This window comes from Ips typographus, linkage group LG16 (genome assembly GCF_016097725.1).
Source record: "Ips typographus isolate SLU linkage group LG16, UJ_Ityp_2.0, whole genome shotgun sequence".
In the NCBI taxonomy this organism is placed as follows: domain Eukaryota; kingdom Metazoa; phylum Arthropoda; class Insecta; order Coleoptera; family Curculionidae; genus Ips; species Ips typographus.
Window position 1 is genome coordinate 6176197 of NC_138437.1, and position 14919 is coordinate 6191115.

Genomic DNA, 14919 nt, shown 5'->3' on the forward strand with positions numbered 1-14919 from the left:
CGTGCTTTTTACTTTGTTTTTCATTTTCTTCGAATTCTGGACTATTTTTAGTGCTTCAAAAGTGCTTTCAGCTTGGAAAATCGAGTTTCAAGACTATCTTCACCAAGTTATTGACATAGCAAACTTAAAAAACAATTTTTACATTCTTCAAAGACTTAAAATGGCATTCGAAGCTTTGTCACTATTAAATCGACTTCTAGACACCTCAGTGCTAAAAATTCGGGTATTTCTTACTAAACTAGACTGTTTTTAGTGTTTTAAGGCTGTTTTCAGTGCCTCAAATCGAGTTTCAAGACTATTTTTACCAAGTTTTTGACTTATCAGGCCTAAAAGCCAGTTTGTCCACTGACCATAATCTTGAAAATGTTATTTCAAGCTTCTTCACTATTAAATTGACTTCTACACTCTTAGGTGCAATAAATTGTAGCATCTCTAAGAAATTCAGACTGTTTTTAGTGCTTTTTAAGGCTGAAAAATCGAGTTTAAGACTATTTCCAAAAGTCAAGTTTCTTCAGTAATAAAAGTAAAAAATTTTGGTACCATATGCTACAATAATAGTCTTGAGAACTAATTTCTAGAAATAAAATAGTCCGAAAATTTAATTTACTTCTAGACTTGTTGTCCAGTCCAGAAAATTGACTTGTACACCAATTAAAGTCTTGAAAATATACTTTTGGACTCTTTAGTCCTAGTAACGTCAGTTCTAGCATTAAAAGTCAACTTTTATATTATTTTTAGTAGTAACAAATGAGTTACATGCACAATACAATCTTTGTCTTGATTTCCGGACTTTTTTTTAGTTCTTAGTGCCAGTTTCAGACACTCAACCAGGATGGCAGTCTGAGAAAGCGAATCATAAGACCATTCCTAGTAGTAAAAAAGTTTTTAGACTATTCAGTACAAATTTGGACTTTCACAAGTCTTGAATGTTCAGTTTTAAACTATAAAACGATTTTTTAAATTGAAATTTGGAGGACTGTATCTTCCTTAGGAAACGTTTTTCAGAAAAATGACATAATGCAAGTCAACTTATTTTTTGATTAGCTATCAAATGGTGAATTATTGACACTTAAAACTGGACCACCCTGTATAATCTAAAATGCGGTTTACCTACTGTATAGATGTATTAGTAATAGGTAATCCACACAATCATTGTTTAGTTACATTCTCGGTTCTATATTTTCATTAAGGACTTTTTTATCAATGTCACTTTACAGCTGACAGTTCAGTTTTCAGTTTCCAGCCTTTATATTAATTTTATAGATGAAAATATTAGAATTATACGGAATAAATTTATATATAAGTGTGAAAGGTTAATAGAGACGTATGTACATCATGAATGATAATTAAAAAGTAAACTAATAACAAAAATATTGGCAACAACAAAATAGCCTGTCAAATTCAAATTTGTGAACTTTATTTGTTTTAATGTGAACATTAATAATTGTTTATTTTAAGACAAACCGAATTAACTTGCCAGTATACTTAAATAAATAAGTTAACTCGAGTTTTGTCTGTCACATTGGCATTACAAATTGACGAAAATTCATAACATAAATATAATGGAAATATCTAAACAACTGTAAGTGAATTTCCTATTTTTTTTTAATTTCAAAATCGACGCATTTATTTGCATCTAATTACCGTGTAAACACGTACATCGCCACATGTTTAGAGAAGTCTAGTTCAAAACTATACTCTTAATACCACAACATTTGTTCGAAACTAACTTTATCATTGTTCCATTTGGAACCGCAGGAATGCCTCAAACAGTTAGGGATAGCGTTAATTCAAATTGAAGTGAAAGTTGAGTGTTAGCGCTTTACAAGAAACTTTAGACTGGTTTAATATTCCATTTGTAAAGCAAAAAAAAAGTTTATAGTAAACCAAGTAGGCTTGCGATATTAGTAAAGTTTAAGTTTAATGAACTCAAGTAGGAATTTCAATTAGAGTCGATTAAAGTGAATATTTAATTCATATTCCTAAAAGAATTTGGTCGGGAATCTCTTGGCGAGCTTGGCAGTTCTAATAACTAGACTAGTATGCTGACTATGTCAAGTATTGTAGATATTAGTATGTGATTAATAAAGCGTTACATAGTATGAGAGTATGATTTATCAAATTTGAGAGTACTACACATTATAATCTACATAAAAGCAGAGTTTTTCGAAAAAATTAGAACAGTAAACAGTTGGAATTTGGCTATTTTAGTGATGGATAAAACAAATATTGACAATACAGCAATATTTTTTAGTTCCATTTTGATAATAATCAGTGTGCAAACAAAGCATACAAACAGCAAAGCATTACAATATTAACCAACATATTTCAATTGTTAAAATATTGAATAATTTCATTAAAATTTAATTAGAGATATTCCCATTAGGTTTATTGGATGTAATAAACTGCACGCCACCTCAACCGGGACAGTGATGTTTTTGGGTCATTTTTAAAACCTCGCCATTTTGAAACGAATCAACAGATTTTAATGCGGTTTGGAGTGGCTTTTTGTTTATTGGCTTTTTACTGATCTAAAAAACTTTTGCTTTAATGTACTCTGTGGGGGTGAAAGAAGGGCGTGCAAAAAAGTGAAATTTTCAAGTATTCCCCAATTGATCGATAATTTTTTTTGGTTTTTCATCATTTTTGGGCTTTTCTTAATTAACGTCATGTGTCCTAAGAAATATCGATTGGATATAATTCAATCTTGAATTAAGCCATATGAACAGTGAAACATGAAATTGTTTGCACAAGTGGTTCTTTCACTTTAACTGTCTCTAAACATCCTATATGGTTCTATCGGTCAAGGCAGTTGACTTAAAATTATGCAACACATAATATGGGACCTACACGTGACTAAAAATGACAGTTCAAAGCTACTGCCTTAATTCGAGACTGAGCACTGCTATGTCGCATATTTTTGGATAAATCGATATTCCTTAAGTCAGAGGATGTTAATTGGGAAACGGTCAAAAACGTCCCGAGATATTGACCTAAGCAACACTTCCTTATGTTAAAACAAACCCAAAATAAATTATTGATCAATTAGCGGGACTACTTGAAAATTCCACTTTTGTGCACCCGCTTCTTTTTTACCCTGTATAATACAGTGGCTGTGCATTTAAGTTAGAGTTTTTTACATCAACCAAAAGTTAATAAATTAAGCTCAATGATAGTTCAAACCGCATCCAAATCGGTCGTTTTGTCAACTGTCCCGAAAAAAAAAATCACTGTCCCGGTTGAGGTGGCGCGCAGTTTATATTAAAATTGGCTTGGATAAATGCAGCTAGAATTTTCTATTTTATATCAACGATTTTGCGAAAAACCACTCCAAAAATTATTTGCTCGTACATATTCAAGTTTAATCAATCGAATATTAACAGCATACCTGATTTTATCGCTATTAAAATTATTGCACACTTGCACACATTAAGCTAACAAGGGTCTTTCAATACGAAGTGTATGGTCCAATAGATCCCTATAGACAAGCGAACAAGGAAACTTTGAACGATATTTACCTGTTAACACTTCATAGGTACGTTGCATTAATTGGTACCCATCAGGCTGTTAAATTGGCTTTACCATTGTTTGAGATCGATATACACAATTAGCCAGTTTAATCAGCAATACCGCTAGCGGCTAGAGGTAAAACAAAAACGTTTTTTGTGGTTTTCAGGTATATAAAATGTACAATCAAAACATGGACGAGGAAAGATTTCTGAAAAATTAATCAAATGAAATACACACACGCATTGTCAACCCTTTGGGGAATTCTGTGTTCCAGCGATATTTAGGTCATTCCATTGTTCATACTCCTACGTTTCATTATACAAAACGGTAAAATTGGGCCTCCGCAGAGCAATTTCAGATATTGTAATTAAGTTTCATGTGATATCAGCATTACGAGAAATTAACTTTTATTTGTCTTTATTAAGTTGGATGAATCGACGGTTCTAAACCCCGGTCAGTGTTGAATTAGAAGATAACCAAAACTGTTTTACTGAATAATTTAGGTTGGGTTTGAAGGAGTAGGTATTCAAAACCCAAGTGTACTTTTTTAGTTAAAAAATATGAAATATTGGTCCTTAACTCCCAACTAAATTCACTCGACATTCTAAAAATATCCACTTTAAAGAAAAACTTTTTTAGTTAACGTTAGCTGCAAAGTAATCTATAAAATCAGCACAAACGGGAATTGAATATCTCTACCCATTTTCGATTTGAACGACTTTGAATTAGTAGTAAAAGACTTGATTTTGCAGTTGATTTGGCCAGCAATTTAGTTTGATGTGTGTAACAGTAAAAGCTAGTTCAATTTAACTTATGTAAAGGGTGAAATAGAACACTAAAGCTTCATTGGCAAATTAATTTCCACTTATAGTATTTGATTTCACGAGTGTCTGTTTGAACGACGAAATGGTAAAAGTTAATGGGAGTTAGTAATTACTCTCGATCATTAAGGTTAAAGCAAAATTAAATAGAAATTTCCTTTCTATTGAATTAGAACAAAACAACTTCACTAAATATACATGAGCTTTGGGCTCCTGATATTAAATAAAGCGGAAACATTCCAGTTTAAATTTCCCAACCTTTTTAAACACGATTCTTCCATCGTATTTTTAAGCATCCACGTGGACGTTTCAATAATATTTGCGGTTCGGAAAAACTACTTACCTAAATACCGTCCTGTAGAACGTGGCCGGCAAAGGCGTTGGCGTTCCTGCGCTACGGTAGTTATGCCGAAAATCGTCATCTATATCCAGGACGTTAGCCAGAAGGCTTTTGGATGACCGCTCCTTTAACTCCACATCCGGAAAATTTATTGTCTTTCTTTCTGCTTGCACAGATGATGGTCTTGGTGGCGGCGAATATGTTGAGCTGCCATTTTCCTCTTGACCTGGTCTGTGCATCAGTAGAATTTTTGGTAGCCATGTCAGAAATATTACTCTCACCTGAAATTTAATACAAAAGCTATGTGTTACTAGTAGTTATTATTACGAATGACACAACTAATATTAAATAAATGTTAAATTTATTTGAATAAAAAAAAAATTGAGAATGTTATGACAAACCGGTTTTTTGAAAAACACTGCATTTTAAGATATACAGAAAATCAAGCAAAACTGAGATGACGTCACAGTTGCAAAAGTTTGCATTGCTGCCAACGTGTAACCAAATTCAAATTTTTGATAAGAAAAAACTCTTTTCCAGAGACTTCTAATATTTCTAACACTTTTCAGCCCTCTTTAAATTGTAATATTTGTTACGTGCCTTTACTTACTTTGAAAATGCCAACACTCTCTAGAATAGATGCCTTAAAATTGATTTTAATTTTGCCAGATACCTCTAGATTTATTTTAAAAAATCTACAACTCATTTATTTGGTCTACGGCCAAATCAACTCTGGATAGTTGCCAGAAGCCCCTAAAATCATTTTCAAAATTCCAAGGATCTCTCACGTTTTTTCAAAAAGTCAAAAAATTGAATTTTTGTCTAAAGTGCAATTTTGGCAAATTTTTATTTTGCTCTATAAGGGGTACTAGAGAGGTTTTTTAGGTACTTTTTGAAATTCAATATCTCGGTAACATGAGGAGCTACAGAGGCCATTTTTAACTCATTTTGTAGTATTTTTTATGCTTTTTCGAATGGCGTAGGAACGAATTTCCTGCGAATTTAAATAAAAGAGCTACGATTTTTTAAAAAGTAAAAAAATGCAATTTTTGTCAAAAGTGCAATTTTGGCAAATTTTTATTTTGCTCTATAAGGGTTCCAATGCACAGCAAAGGGCATATTTATACAAAAGAACCTTAAATTAGGTGAAATAAGCACAAAAAAAGCACTTTAAAATTTTTCCCTTTTCAAAAAAATTGAAAGAATGGGGGGGTACTAGGTTTTTTAGGTACTTTTTGAAATTCAATATCTCGGTAACATTTTGTAGTATTTTTAGTGCTTTTTCGAATGGCGTAGGAACTATTAATTCTTTGACACCCTGTATAAATTATTTTTAGCGGCTAAACCAATTACGAGATTTCTTTTTTGTATTGATTATCCTATAATTCCGAGCACCCCCAATTTATTGAAAGTAATCAGCCAATATAAAACAGAATGGATTCTGAGAGTCTCACGGGTGTAAATGAAGATTGAAATTTTCTCTTTCGACTTCCATTAGGTTTTAAAATGTCGTCGCCTTTTTATTTCCATTTCCATTTGGATATTGCTTTTTTGATAGTCCATTCATTTAATGTTTAAGTCAATTATTTCGATGTTCACTCAAAAAGTCGGTTAAACATTCTCGCAATCTACACGCCTTCAGATAAATATGTTTTTAGCATAAATCGTGACAAACAATTTTTCAGAAACGTAGCGAATCTGTTAAATTTTTAGTAAATTAAATGCTTAACTTAGAAAGTTAATCACGTTAGGCAGATCACATAAACTACTTTTAAAAAATCTAATGAGTAAATTAGTTGAAACTTTCCAGGCCCGAGCAAATTTATCGGTCTTAATGAAAATTTATCAATTTTCGATTACCCTAAATTAAGAAAACTCCAGACCGCAAATTCATTTAGCAAAATTGCCAGATAATGGCTACACTATAATGACAAAAAACGGCACAAATTACAGCCAATTAACTGTTGTTAATCGCCTGCTTTAAAAAAAAAACAATGGAAATCCGTGATAAATGGAGTTGGTTCATAAAAAAATTACCCTTAACGTTCTTAGGGAAGTCAATCCAATAACGTTTTGGAACAAATTAGTTTCATAACATTGACTAGATTTTTATTATTAAACAAAAAGTATTAAGCATATTAGCAAAAAACATTTCTCTTTCAGTACAAATAATATTAACCTTGACTTCTTATCCTTCCTACCTTGAAATGTGTGTTTGATGAATTATTTTTAATTGTAAATAATGCTGTAAAAATATTGTCTTTTTGCCACCTATAATGGCATGTCCTGTCATTCTTCGCTATCGACGTTTCATCAAGAAGTTGAGAGAAACATATGTTTGAGGTTCTCTAGCAACAGCAAACAAACAAATTAACCTAGTAAAGAAAAATATTCCAAAACTTTAATAAAACTCAGATTTTGATTAAAGTACGTTTAAATAAAATATCAGACAAAATCCAAATTCCCTTCTCTGAGTCTAAATTAAAATCCATCACAAAAGCAATAAAAATATTAATTTAGATTTTGCCAAATAATGCTACGATTATAACAAAAAAAACATTAAACCTGTTAAAAGGTCAATTTTAATTAAGTGATATAATTTAAATTAACGCTGACTGAATATTTTAAATACCTTGGTTAAACTGATTAGTAGTAGGTGAATGGACGGTAAATAGAAAACTTAAATACGTATAGATTAGACGAAAGGGTTTTGCAAGCAGTGAAAAGCTCATTTGGTAACTTTTCCGAATGAGCTTCCAACGTTTGCACGCTTTGTCCTCATTACCTATTAAAAGCGGGATGGGTTATGAATAAGCCGGTTGCCTTTTATGATATTATTATTAATTACGCAATCAAGTTTTCAAAATATAATATGCGACAGACTTGCTTGGTTGATGTTAAACTGAAATCCTTCTTTATTGCTGTGACAAAACCCTTCATAATAAAGGGATTAAAGCCGACAAAATTCTATCCGACAACAGGTTTAAACCTTTAGGAAGTTGCCTCATAATACTAGACTTTAAGTTTGAGTAAAAATTTGAGGCTGTCAATTTGGGACCAGTTATAAATTCCTAAATTACCTAACTTTGTTTAAGACTGACGTCTTATAAATTTGCTATAATAGTGACGAAACGTTTTCATTTACTTACGTTAACCAAGTTAATTGAGATTTAATTATGTTATATCAAACAATATAGCCTTGCAAAAGCCTTGGTAATATAAGAGAAAGAGGTATTATTTCTGAGTTTTTCTAGCGTTTGCCTCGTCTCTTAATGAAACTATTGTGTCGTTTTTCTCTACTTACCCAAGGTGACATTATATGTGTATCCGCATTCCGGTGGTGATAATTTAAGATGAGGATTGTGGAAACCACCGACGATGCCACCATGAACATAATACAGTTGAAATACGTTCCGAGGAGTGGCACAGCCTCTGACGTAGCTGGCATTGTCTCGGCTACCATATTTAAGAAGACTGTCAACGACAATAAAATAGTCACTCCTAAAGATAATTTCTCTCCAGAATCTGGAGGGAGAGTGAACCCTAATACCGCCATTGAGGCTATCAGGACGCATGGCACGATCAGATTAAAAAAGTAATAGAGGGTTCTTCTCCGGATTATTATGACGAATGTGATATCGATGTAAGGCTCAGGGCAGCAGTTGTAATAAAGCTCGTTTCTTTTCCCAGGGACGCCTGTAAAAACAGAAATTCATTTGTTAGCGTTTCGGTTTTGAAGCATCCATAAAAATTTAATGCTCAACATAAATCACCTTATATTTTGAAAGTAGTTTAATACGCATATAAATTTTTTTGTGGGTAAACCTTCGCTTTTCGTTGGCCCCAAATTTAGGTAAAGGGTCTAACTTTTTTGTTTAAATTGGTCATAGCCACTTTTAGAAAATTTTCTACACTGTTTAAATATTATTAGCGTATTTGTATTATTTTGTTTAAAAACTGGCACTCAGTAACTTACCTATTAAATCCCATTCTCCATTTGTAATAAAATTGCTAATATCACCACCATTATCATCCTGCAGTTGGAGATCTAACTGCAATAAAATAGACACGTTAATAACGTAGCATTAAACATGCATTATTACACCAAAAGTAAATAAAAATATTTTATGCAGACTTCTATCACCTTGAAATCAAAGTTAACTAATTAATGTACTTCACTACTCCGTTAATAATAAATAACTGAAAACATTTTAAGTAAATCAACATTTTCTGGAGTTTTCTTTCTTCTTTCTTCTTGCTTCGTGTTTCTTGCATCAAATCTTCGAACTGGCTTTTACATACAAATTACTAAAGCTACACAGTACTACCCAATCTGTGAAATTAAAACCAAGCTTGCTACGTTAGAAAGTCAATCAAACTGCACTTACTTGCAACCCGTCGTACGTCCAACTCCCAAATTTCATTTCGCATTTCTGATCATCGAAAGGAAACCAGGTGATATCGATTTTACATGTACTTTTAAATATACCCGGAGGCAAGTAGAAACAACTGCCGTTATTGCGGACTACGACGTTGGTAGGGTAAGTCCCGTCAAAACCCTCGTCAGCGCTGGAACAATATTTCTGAATTTATAGGCCGTACAGAAATAAATTAGGCTTAATGCCAGTTATATTTTAGATTTGGCTCGTTTTAGAACACGTGTAGTAGAACACCCACAAAAACCGATTAATCCGGGGATCAGCGAAATTTTGGTTGCATATTACATCTAAATAATAATAATAATCAAGGTTTTTAAGCGTAAAGACGATTGAGATTATCAAACTCGTCGCCTTCATCAGTTTGAATTATTATTGTGTTACCTCCTCACATAGGTATTTTAGGTTACACTAGTAGCAAATGTCATACAAATACAATTTTGCAGTGTGTCAAATTTCATCTTATGTATTTAATATTTCTAAATCTTCATTTAACTTACCACGAACAACAGATTTAAGTGGATCAGTTATAAATACGTGAAACGGTTTAGAGAATTAACTTGAGGTAATTTAAGGGAAAATCTGTTTTTACGGATGGCATTTAATCTCAAAGAATACACTCCGTAGCAGTTAAAATGAGCATGAAATGCAATTTCTGCGACAAAACCCCATTTTAATAAAACGTTGCAGTACAACTCTTTTCATATCTGGTGCCATAACGTCCATTGTTCAATATAAAAACCCAGTTAAATGTCCGCTGGCTCTTAAATTACCGTGTAAGCACATTCTTTAAATAACCCCCTCGTGTTTTCGCGATTTTGAAATAAACGCAAACCTGAAGAGGAATTTTGCGTTATTTCCGACCCTCTTCTTATCTCTCATTTTATGTCTCCCCATCCTGTATACGGGCGTGGTAGCAAATGTGACAGCCGAGTGATTTAATTTACGACTTACTTACCTGTTGTACATAAGAACATCTGGCTTCCAGAGACGATGGGGCGGTATTCGTAGGTCTTTGACACCACCGTATTCCGAGGAATTCCACCTTAGATTTACATCGTTCCATTCCTGCAACAACGAAATAAAAACCGAACTCACTTTATGCTTTTACCGTGGGATTTTTTCGTATATTTACGTCAGGGATTTACTTTACCACGCTTCTTAGGAAAATCTTTTTGCTACATGAATGTCTTCTTAAGTAATCGTATGACATGCTGGGTTTTCGGATTTATTTTCTAGAAACCTGCATGTCATAGTGCGGTACAATAGTCCAACAAATATTTTTATTTCTATTTAAATTTAATGTATACAGCAGCAATATAAAGTCTGTCTAAAGCAAGTATAACACAAATAATCCAACGTAACTTAAAGTCAAACTTAGTAATGTACGGCTTATTTTAGGCTAGTCTTTTGCCTAATAGTAGAAGAAATACTTAAAACTAAACTGAACCTAGAATTTTCTTTCTTCAAGTTTTTCGTTGCTTGAGGAGTTCAGTTAGTTGATGATGGTTACCATAAACTAAAACATTGCGTCTCACTTAAGATATTGCCTTTCTGTATAACAAGGAAAGTGGCAATAGTAAAGTATTCCTTAATTTGAGTTATTTCTAATAAATCAGAAAAGAGTCAGAAAATATGCTATAAAAAAGCATGAAACAACAATCCATTTTTATCTTTTGATAGTCACGTGATCAAGGGTTTCAAAATAGCAATGTTGTCACGTGGTCAATAACTATTTTTTAGTCATTCTTTGTAGAAACATACTTTTACTAAATTGCAAAATAGAAGACATATGACAACATCCCAATTAGTAGAAACAGCAGAATGTAATTTTTCCTCTTATCACTGAGTTTTATTAATGGTATTAAAATTTCCACACCTGAACAAAAAGAAATGAAAATAGTGAAGAAGAGAAGATTAATTAGCCGAAGAGAAAGAAAGCAGAAGCCAAAAATTGTATTTTATTAGTTTAGTCAAAAAATACAAAAAGAGGTGAAAAGAAGAAGAAAAGGCATCAAAATTAGAGGATATAATTTTAACACAACCATTGTATTTTATCAGATTAACTGAATAACTGAAAGAATAATTTTTTAAACTAATATTTTTTCTCCACATTTTTTTAGCTTCTTCTTCTCTAAAATGCAAACAAAGGCCCAGCCAAGAGTAATTTAATTTCGTATTGAATAAAGTCGAGCTTTGTTCAGCCCTTGTGCTGCTCTATATGAAGTTACTGGTATAAAATGCGGGGTTTCACCTAATCAAGTCTTATCTAAATGTGAATACGGAATATACAGAACGTCCATTTGGTTTTGTTGAACAGGAGTATCACGGTTATTTATTACTGGTTAAAAAATACGACCGTTGTTATTTACGCATGTAAATTCTAAAATTTAATCTAGCAGTTCAAAAATCATTGAATGAAACTTAAAACAATATATTTTAAGGGCTTGTCATTTAATTGCATCTTAAACATCTAGTCTAGTTTAGTATAACCAAAGACGTTGTGTGGCTTATCTCTCGGAATGTCTTAGAGTTAGATAATTGTGTACGTAATGTATGTTCCCTTCTCTTTTACCCACGTAATCTATGTGGTCCTGAACAACTACGATGCTTATATGAACCCCTTCTTTAGTAAACGAATTTCTCTTAGATATTGTTCTCCCACTTGCCAGACGTCTGGTGGGTTAAGATATAAAAGACGAATTCTGTTATTCAGAGAATCAATATCTTTTAGGAGCTCCCCCAGTATAGGGAATAAATAGCATTTCGTGTCATTACAGCCTCTAACTGGTCTGCTGAATTGTACGTTGGTAAATTTTCATGTTCCACCATATTATGTAAATCAATTTCATTCATCATTCATCTAATACTTAACTGTCTGATCATCTTTTAGGTGTGTAACGGGAAATTGGTTCTCCCTGTCGTATTCAAGCTCAGTTAATGCTCATGTCCCATATATACGTAAAAAAGATTGTTTATTTAGGTGCAATATAAATAGATATTGATTTTCGTGCAGTTCCAGAAACTCCGTCCCATAAAACTGTGCTCATATTACTGCTCCGGATTCTCGAGTATTCACGAACGAATTTCGAAACGAATTCGCTCTTTTATTACAATTTTATGTTATATGAAAACTAATGTAATGACAACCACCAAGAGTAAGATTTGTGCTAGGGGGCTGCATCAGTAAATAATGCATTAATAAAAAATAAAATTTTGCTGTTGATACTTACCAGTTTCAACCAAATGTTCGTAATCAGGAGTTGATTTTTTTCATCCTGAAAAAAAAAAGATTATTGAGTTACACTGAATAAAAATTGTTCAGCTTTATTTAATGGCGAGAAATTTAAGGGTGGAAAATGTATTTTACTTATTTGCGAAGTTAATGAATGGGGTTTAAAAATAGCTTTGAATTCCGTTTGTGGAAAAGAGGGAAAAATGTTGAAATTGTGCCTTCAGGCGGTTCGACACAAAACATATTAATCCGGATATTTATTTTTAAATTACAGCCGAGAGGGTGTCAACATTTACGGCTGTTTGAGACGCATCCTTTTTGATATTTAAGCGGCTTTCCTTTTCAATACCTTTTCTAAATTAAAAGTATTGAATATCTCGTATATTTACACTTTAAAGGCAGTTTTTTATGAAAACAAACAGAAACTACGACAATAAACTTTTATCCTCCGAATAAACACAAAACTAAATTCAACCCGCTTATTACCTTCAGCAAATATATTTAGGCATATATTACGAAACTTAGTTATAGTTTAGGTTAGCTCAAGGGATATGAAATATGTTACCCCATTAAATTTGTCCACTGTTTAATATGCATGCAGCATGAGATTTTCATATTGTTCCTACTTTAAGTTTCGACCCTCCTAAACTTGAATAAATACAGCTTTGTGTCTGCCCATAAATTACGACCGGGCCGTAAAATGTTTACGATGTGTTTTCCCGTCGAATATTTTATATAAAGCTAGTTAGAATTCCGATCATTCATAGTAAAGTTGAAACAGAGATACTTGGGAGACAAAATTTGTTCAAAAACACAAAAAGAACGATGCAAATCCTTGTTCTTGAAGTTTGTGCTAAAATCAATTTTTTTTAACTTGCAACAGAATGAGGATCAGGTATCCTTTACGCTGTATCAGTTTTTAATATTTTAAGTTTTACTTTTACAGCTTAATACGTTTAAATTAAAACAAACAGTAAACTATGTATGCATTAAAATTAAATCCCACAGTACAATTCGATGCACGCTTCCAAATGCGTTTGGACTGATTTTCCTAATTCTCTAAAAAGCTTTGTAAATTTCCCTTTATTGTCACTAATCTATTGACTGCTAAAACTGGCTTTATTTTGTAATTTGATGGTTTACCTGTGAATAGGTCTTTCTGTTTCAGCACCTCTAACTGATAGCATTTCATGTGGGTTATATGTGAAGTGTGAGGATATTAAAGTGCGGGTTTCATTTCGAAAATATGTTGATTTAGGGTTAAAAATGTATATAAAAGTGGTCTTAAATGATACTGCATTCGTTCATAATGGAAATTTAATTGCTATTTTGAAACTTGCAAGGAAGTATAGATTCCTCGTGCATAACTTGCCCATAAAGTTTGGTAAGTAAGTTTCAGTAAAGCATTACTGAAGACCAAAACTGCATCAGACTTCAACTAACGTTGAATGGATTTAAGCAGATTTACGACAAAATAAAACAATTTCCTCGGTGGCTAATATCCTAATATAAAAGCATAGTTGAATCCTAAGGGAAATTTAATAAAGCTATAACGCCTTCGATAAGGAACATGATATACTTCTTCCTTTAGTTAATGGGTCTAAAAGGACTTATTAACCAGTAAAATAGGACCAGGGAGTGGATAGCAACCGTAAGGAAAATTTTGAACTGAAACTTCGACGGAGAGCTAGTGCGTATTTTAATAAAACTTGATAATTTTCGGAAGTTTAGTCTTTCATCATAATTAGTAGGGTCTGACCTTTATTTGAGCTTGATACCCAACCTAGCTGTTATGTCTCGGTGTAGATGAACAAAAACTGCCAACTTACCACATCTATTATTTGCATCAGCGTTATTCCGAAACTTAGTTGGAGCGGATCTGACTCGTTAGCAACCGGGCGTTCCAGCACATTGTAAGTATCAAGTAGTTTATGCAGAAGCTTTTTTTCGTAATAGCCGGCCCAAGATTCTGAAACAAAAATAAAATTTCAATAGATTACGCCACTAAAACATTAAAAACACTGAAAGCATAAATTATTGACTTTAAACTTCTATATTGATGGTCTTATAAAACTTTCGAGAACTTAGTAATACTTAAAGAAATTTAGTAATAATTTAGAAAATTCCAGATGTAATCTCATAATCCGCTTAGTTCTGGTAACATGTTGATGGAACAATAGAAGTGTTTCCAAGAATTTTGACTTCCTATTTCCTACCACTTTAATGGAATCCGCAATTGTGATAGTTTCGGTGGTTGCCGGAGTAAAACTTTTATTTATACTCGGCTAAATTCTACTCGAGCCAAACGAGAGTGTATTGTAGAGTAGAGTTTCGGCACAGTCTCTGATACTATGTAATGTACTGAAAGTTTGATTAGTCTGGGAATGAATGTTCTTTTATCTCACGTAAGTTTCGTATCGGTTTCGTTATTTGCAGTGTTCATCGCGGAATTTGCTGTTAATTGCTTTAAATCTCATCGGATGGTTTTACTCTATTTCGAACTCAACTTGGTGAATTCCGCAAAACTTCTGTAGTGGAAAATTAATACTTGTACTTAACCATTTAAAAAGTGTACAG

General features: G+C 32.7%; 1 protein-coding gene across 2 annotated transcripts in view; it reads right to left on the minus strand.

Moving 5' to 3' along the window:
* LOC145739181 (neuronal acetylcholine receptor subunit alpha-7-like) overlaps window positions 1-14919 on the minus strand; it is a 61580-nt gene that overhangs the window by 13001 nt on the left and 33660 nt on the right. For both annotated transcript variants that reach the window (XM_081994603.1, XM_081994602.1), the window contains exons 2-8: window positions 14172-14311; window positions 12341-12385; window positions 10066-10175; window positions 9060-9240; window positions 8648-8723; window positions 7976-8367; window positions 4675-4952 (exon numbers count right to left, since the gene is read on the minus strand). In XM_081994603.1, coding sequence (XP_081850729.1) covers window positions 4675-4952; window positions 7976-8367; window positions 8648-8723; window positions 9060-9240; window positions 10066-10175; window positions 12341-12385; window positions 14172-14311 — 1222 coding nt within the window. The remainder of the gene's footprint in view (window positions 1-4674; window positions 4953-7975; window positions 8368-8647; window positions 8724-9059; window positions 9241-10065; window positions 10176-12340; window positions 12386-14171; window positions 14312-14919) is intronic.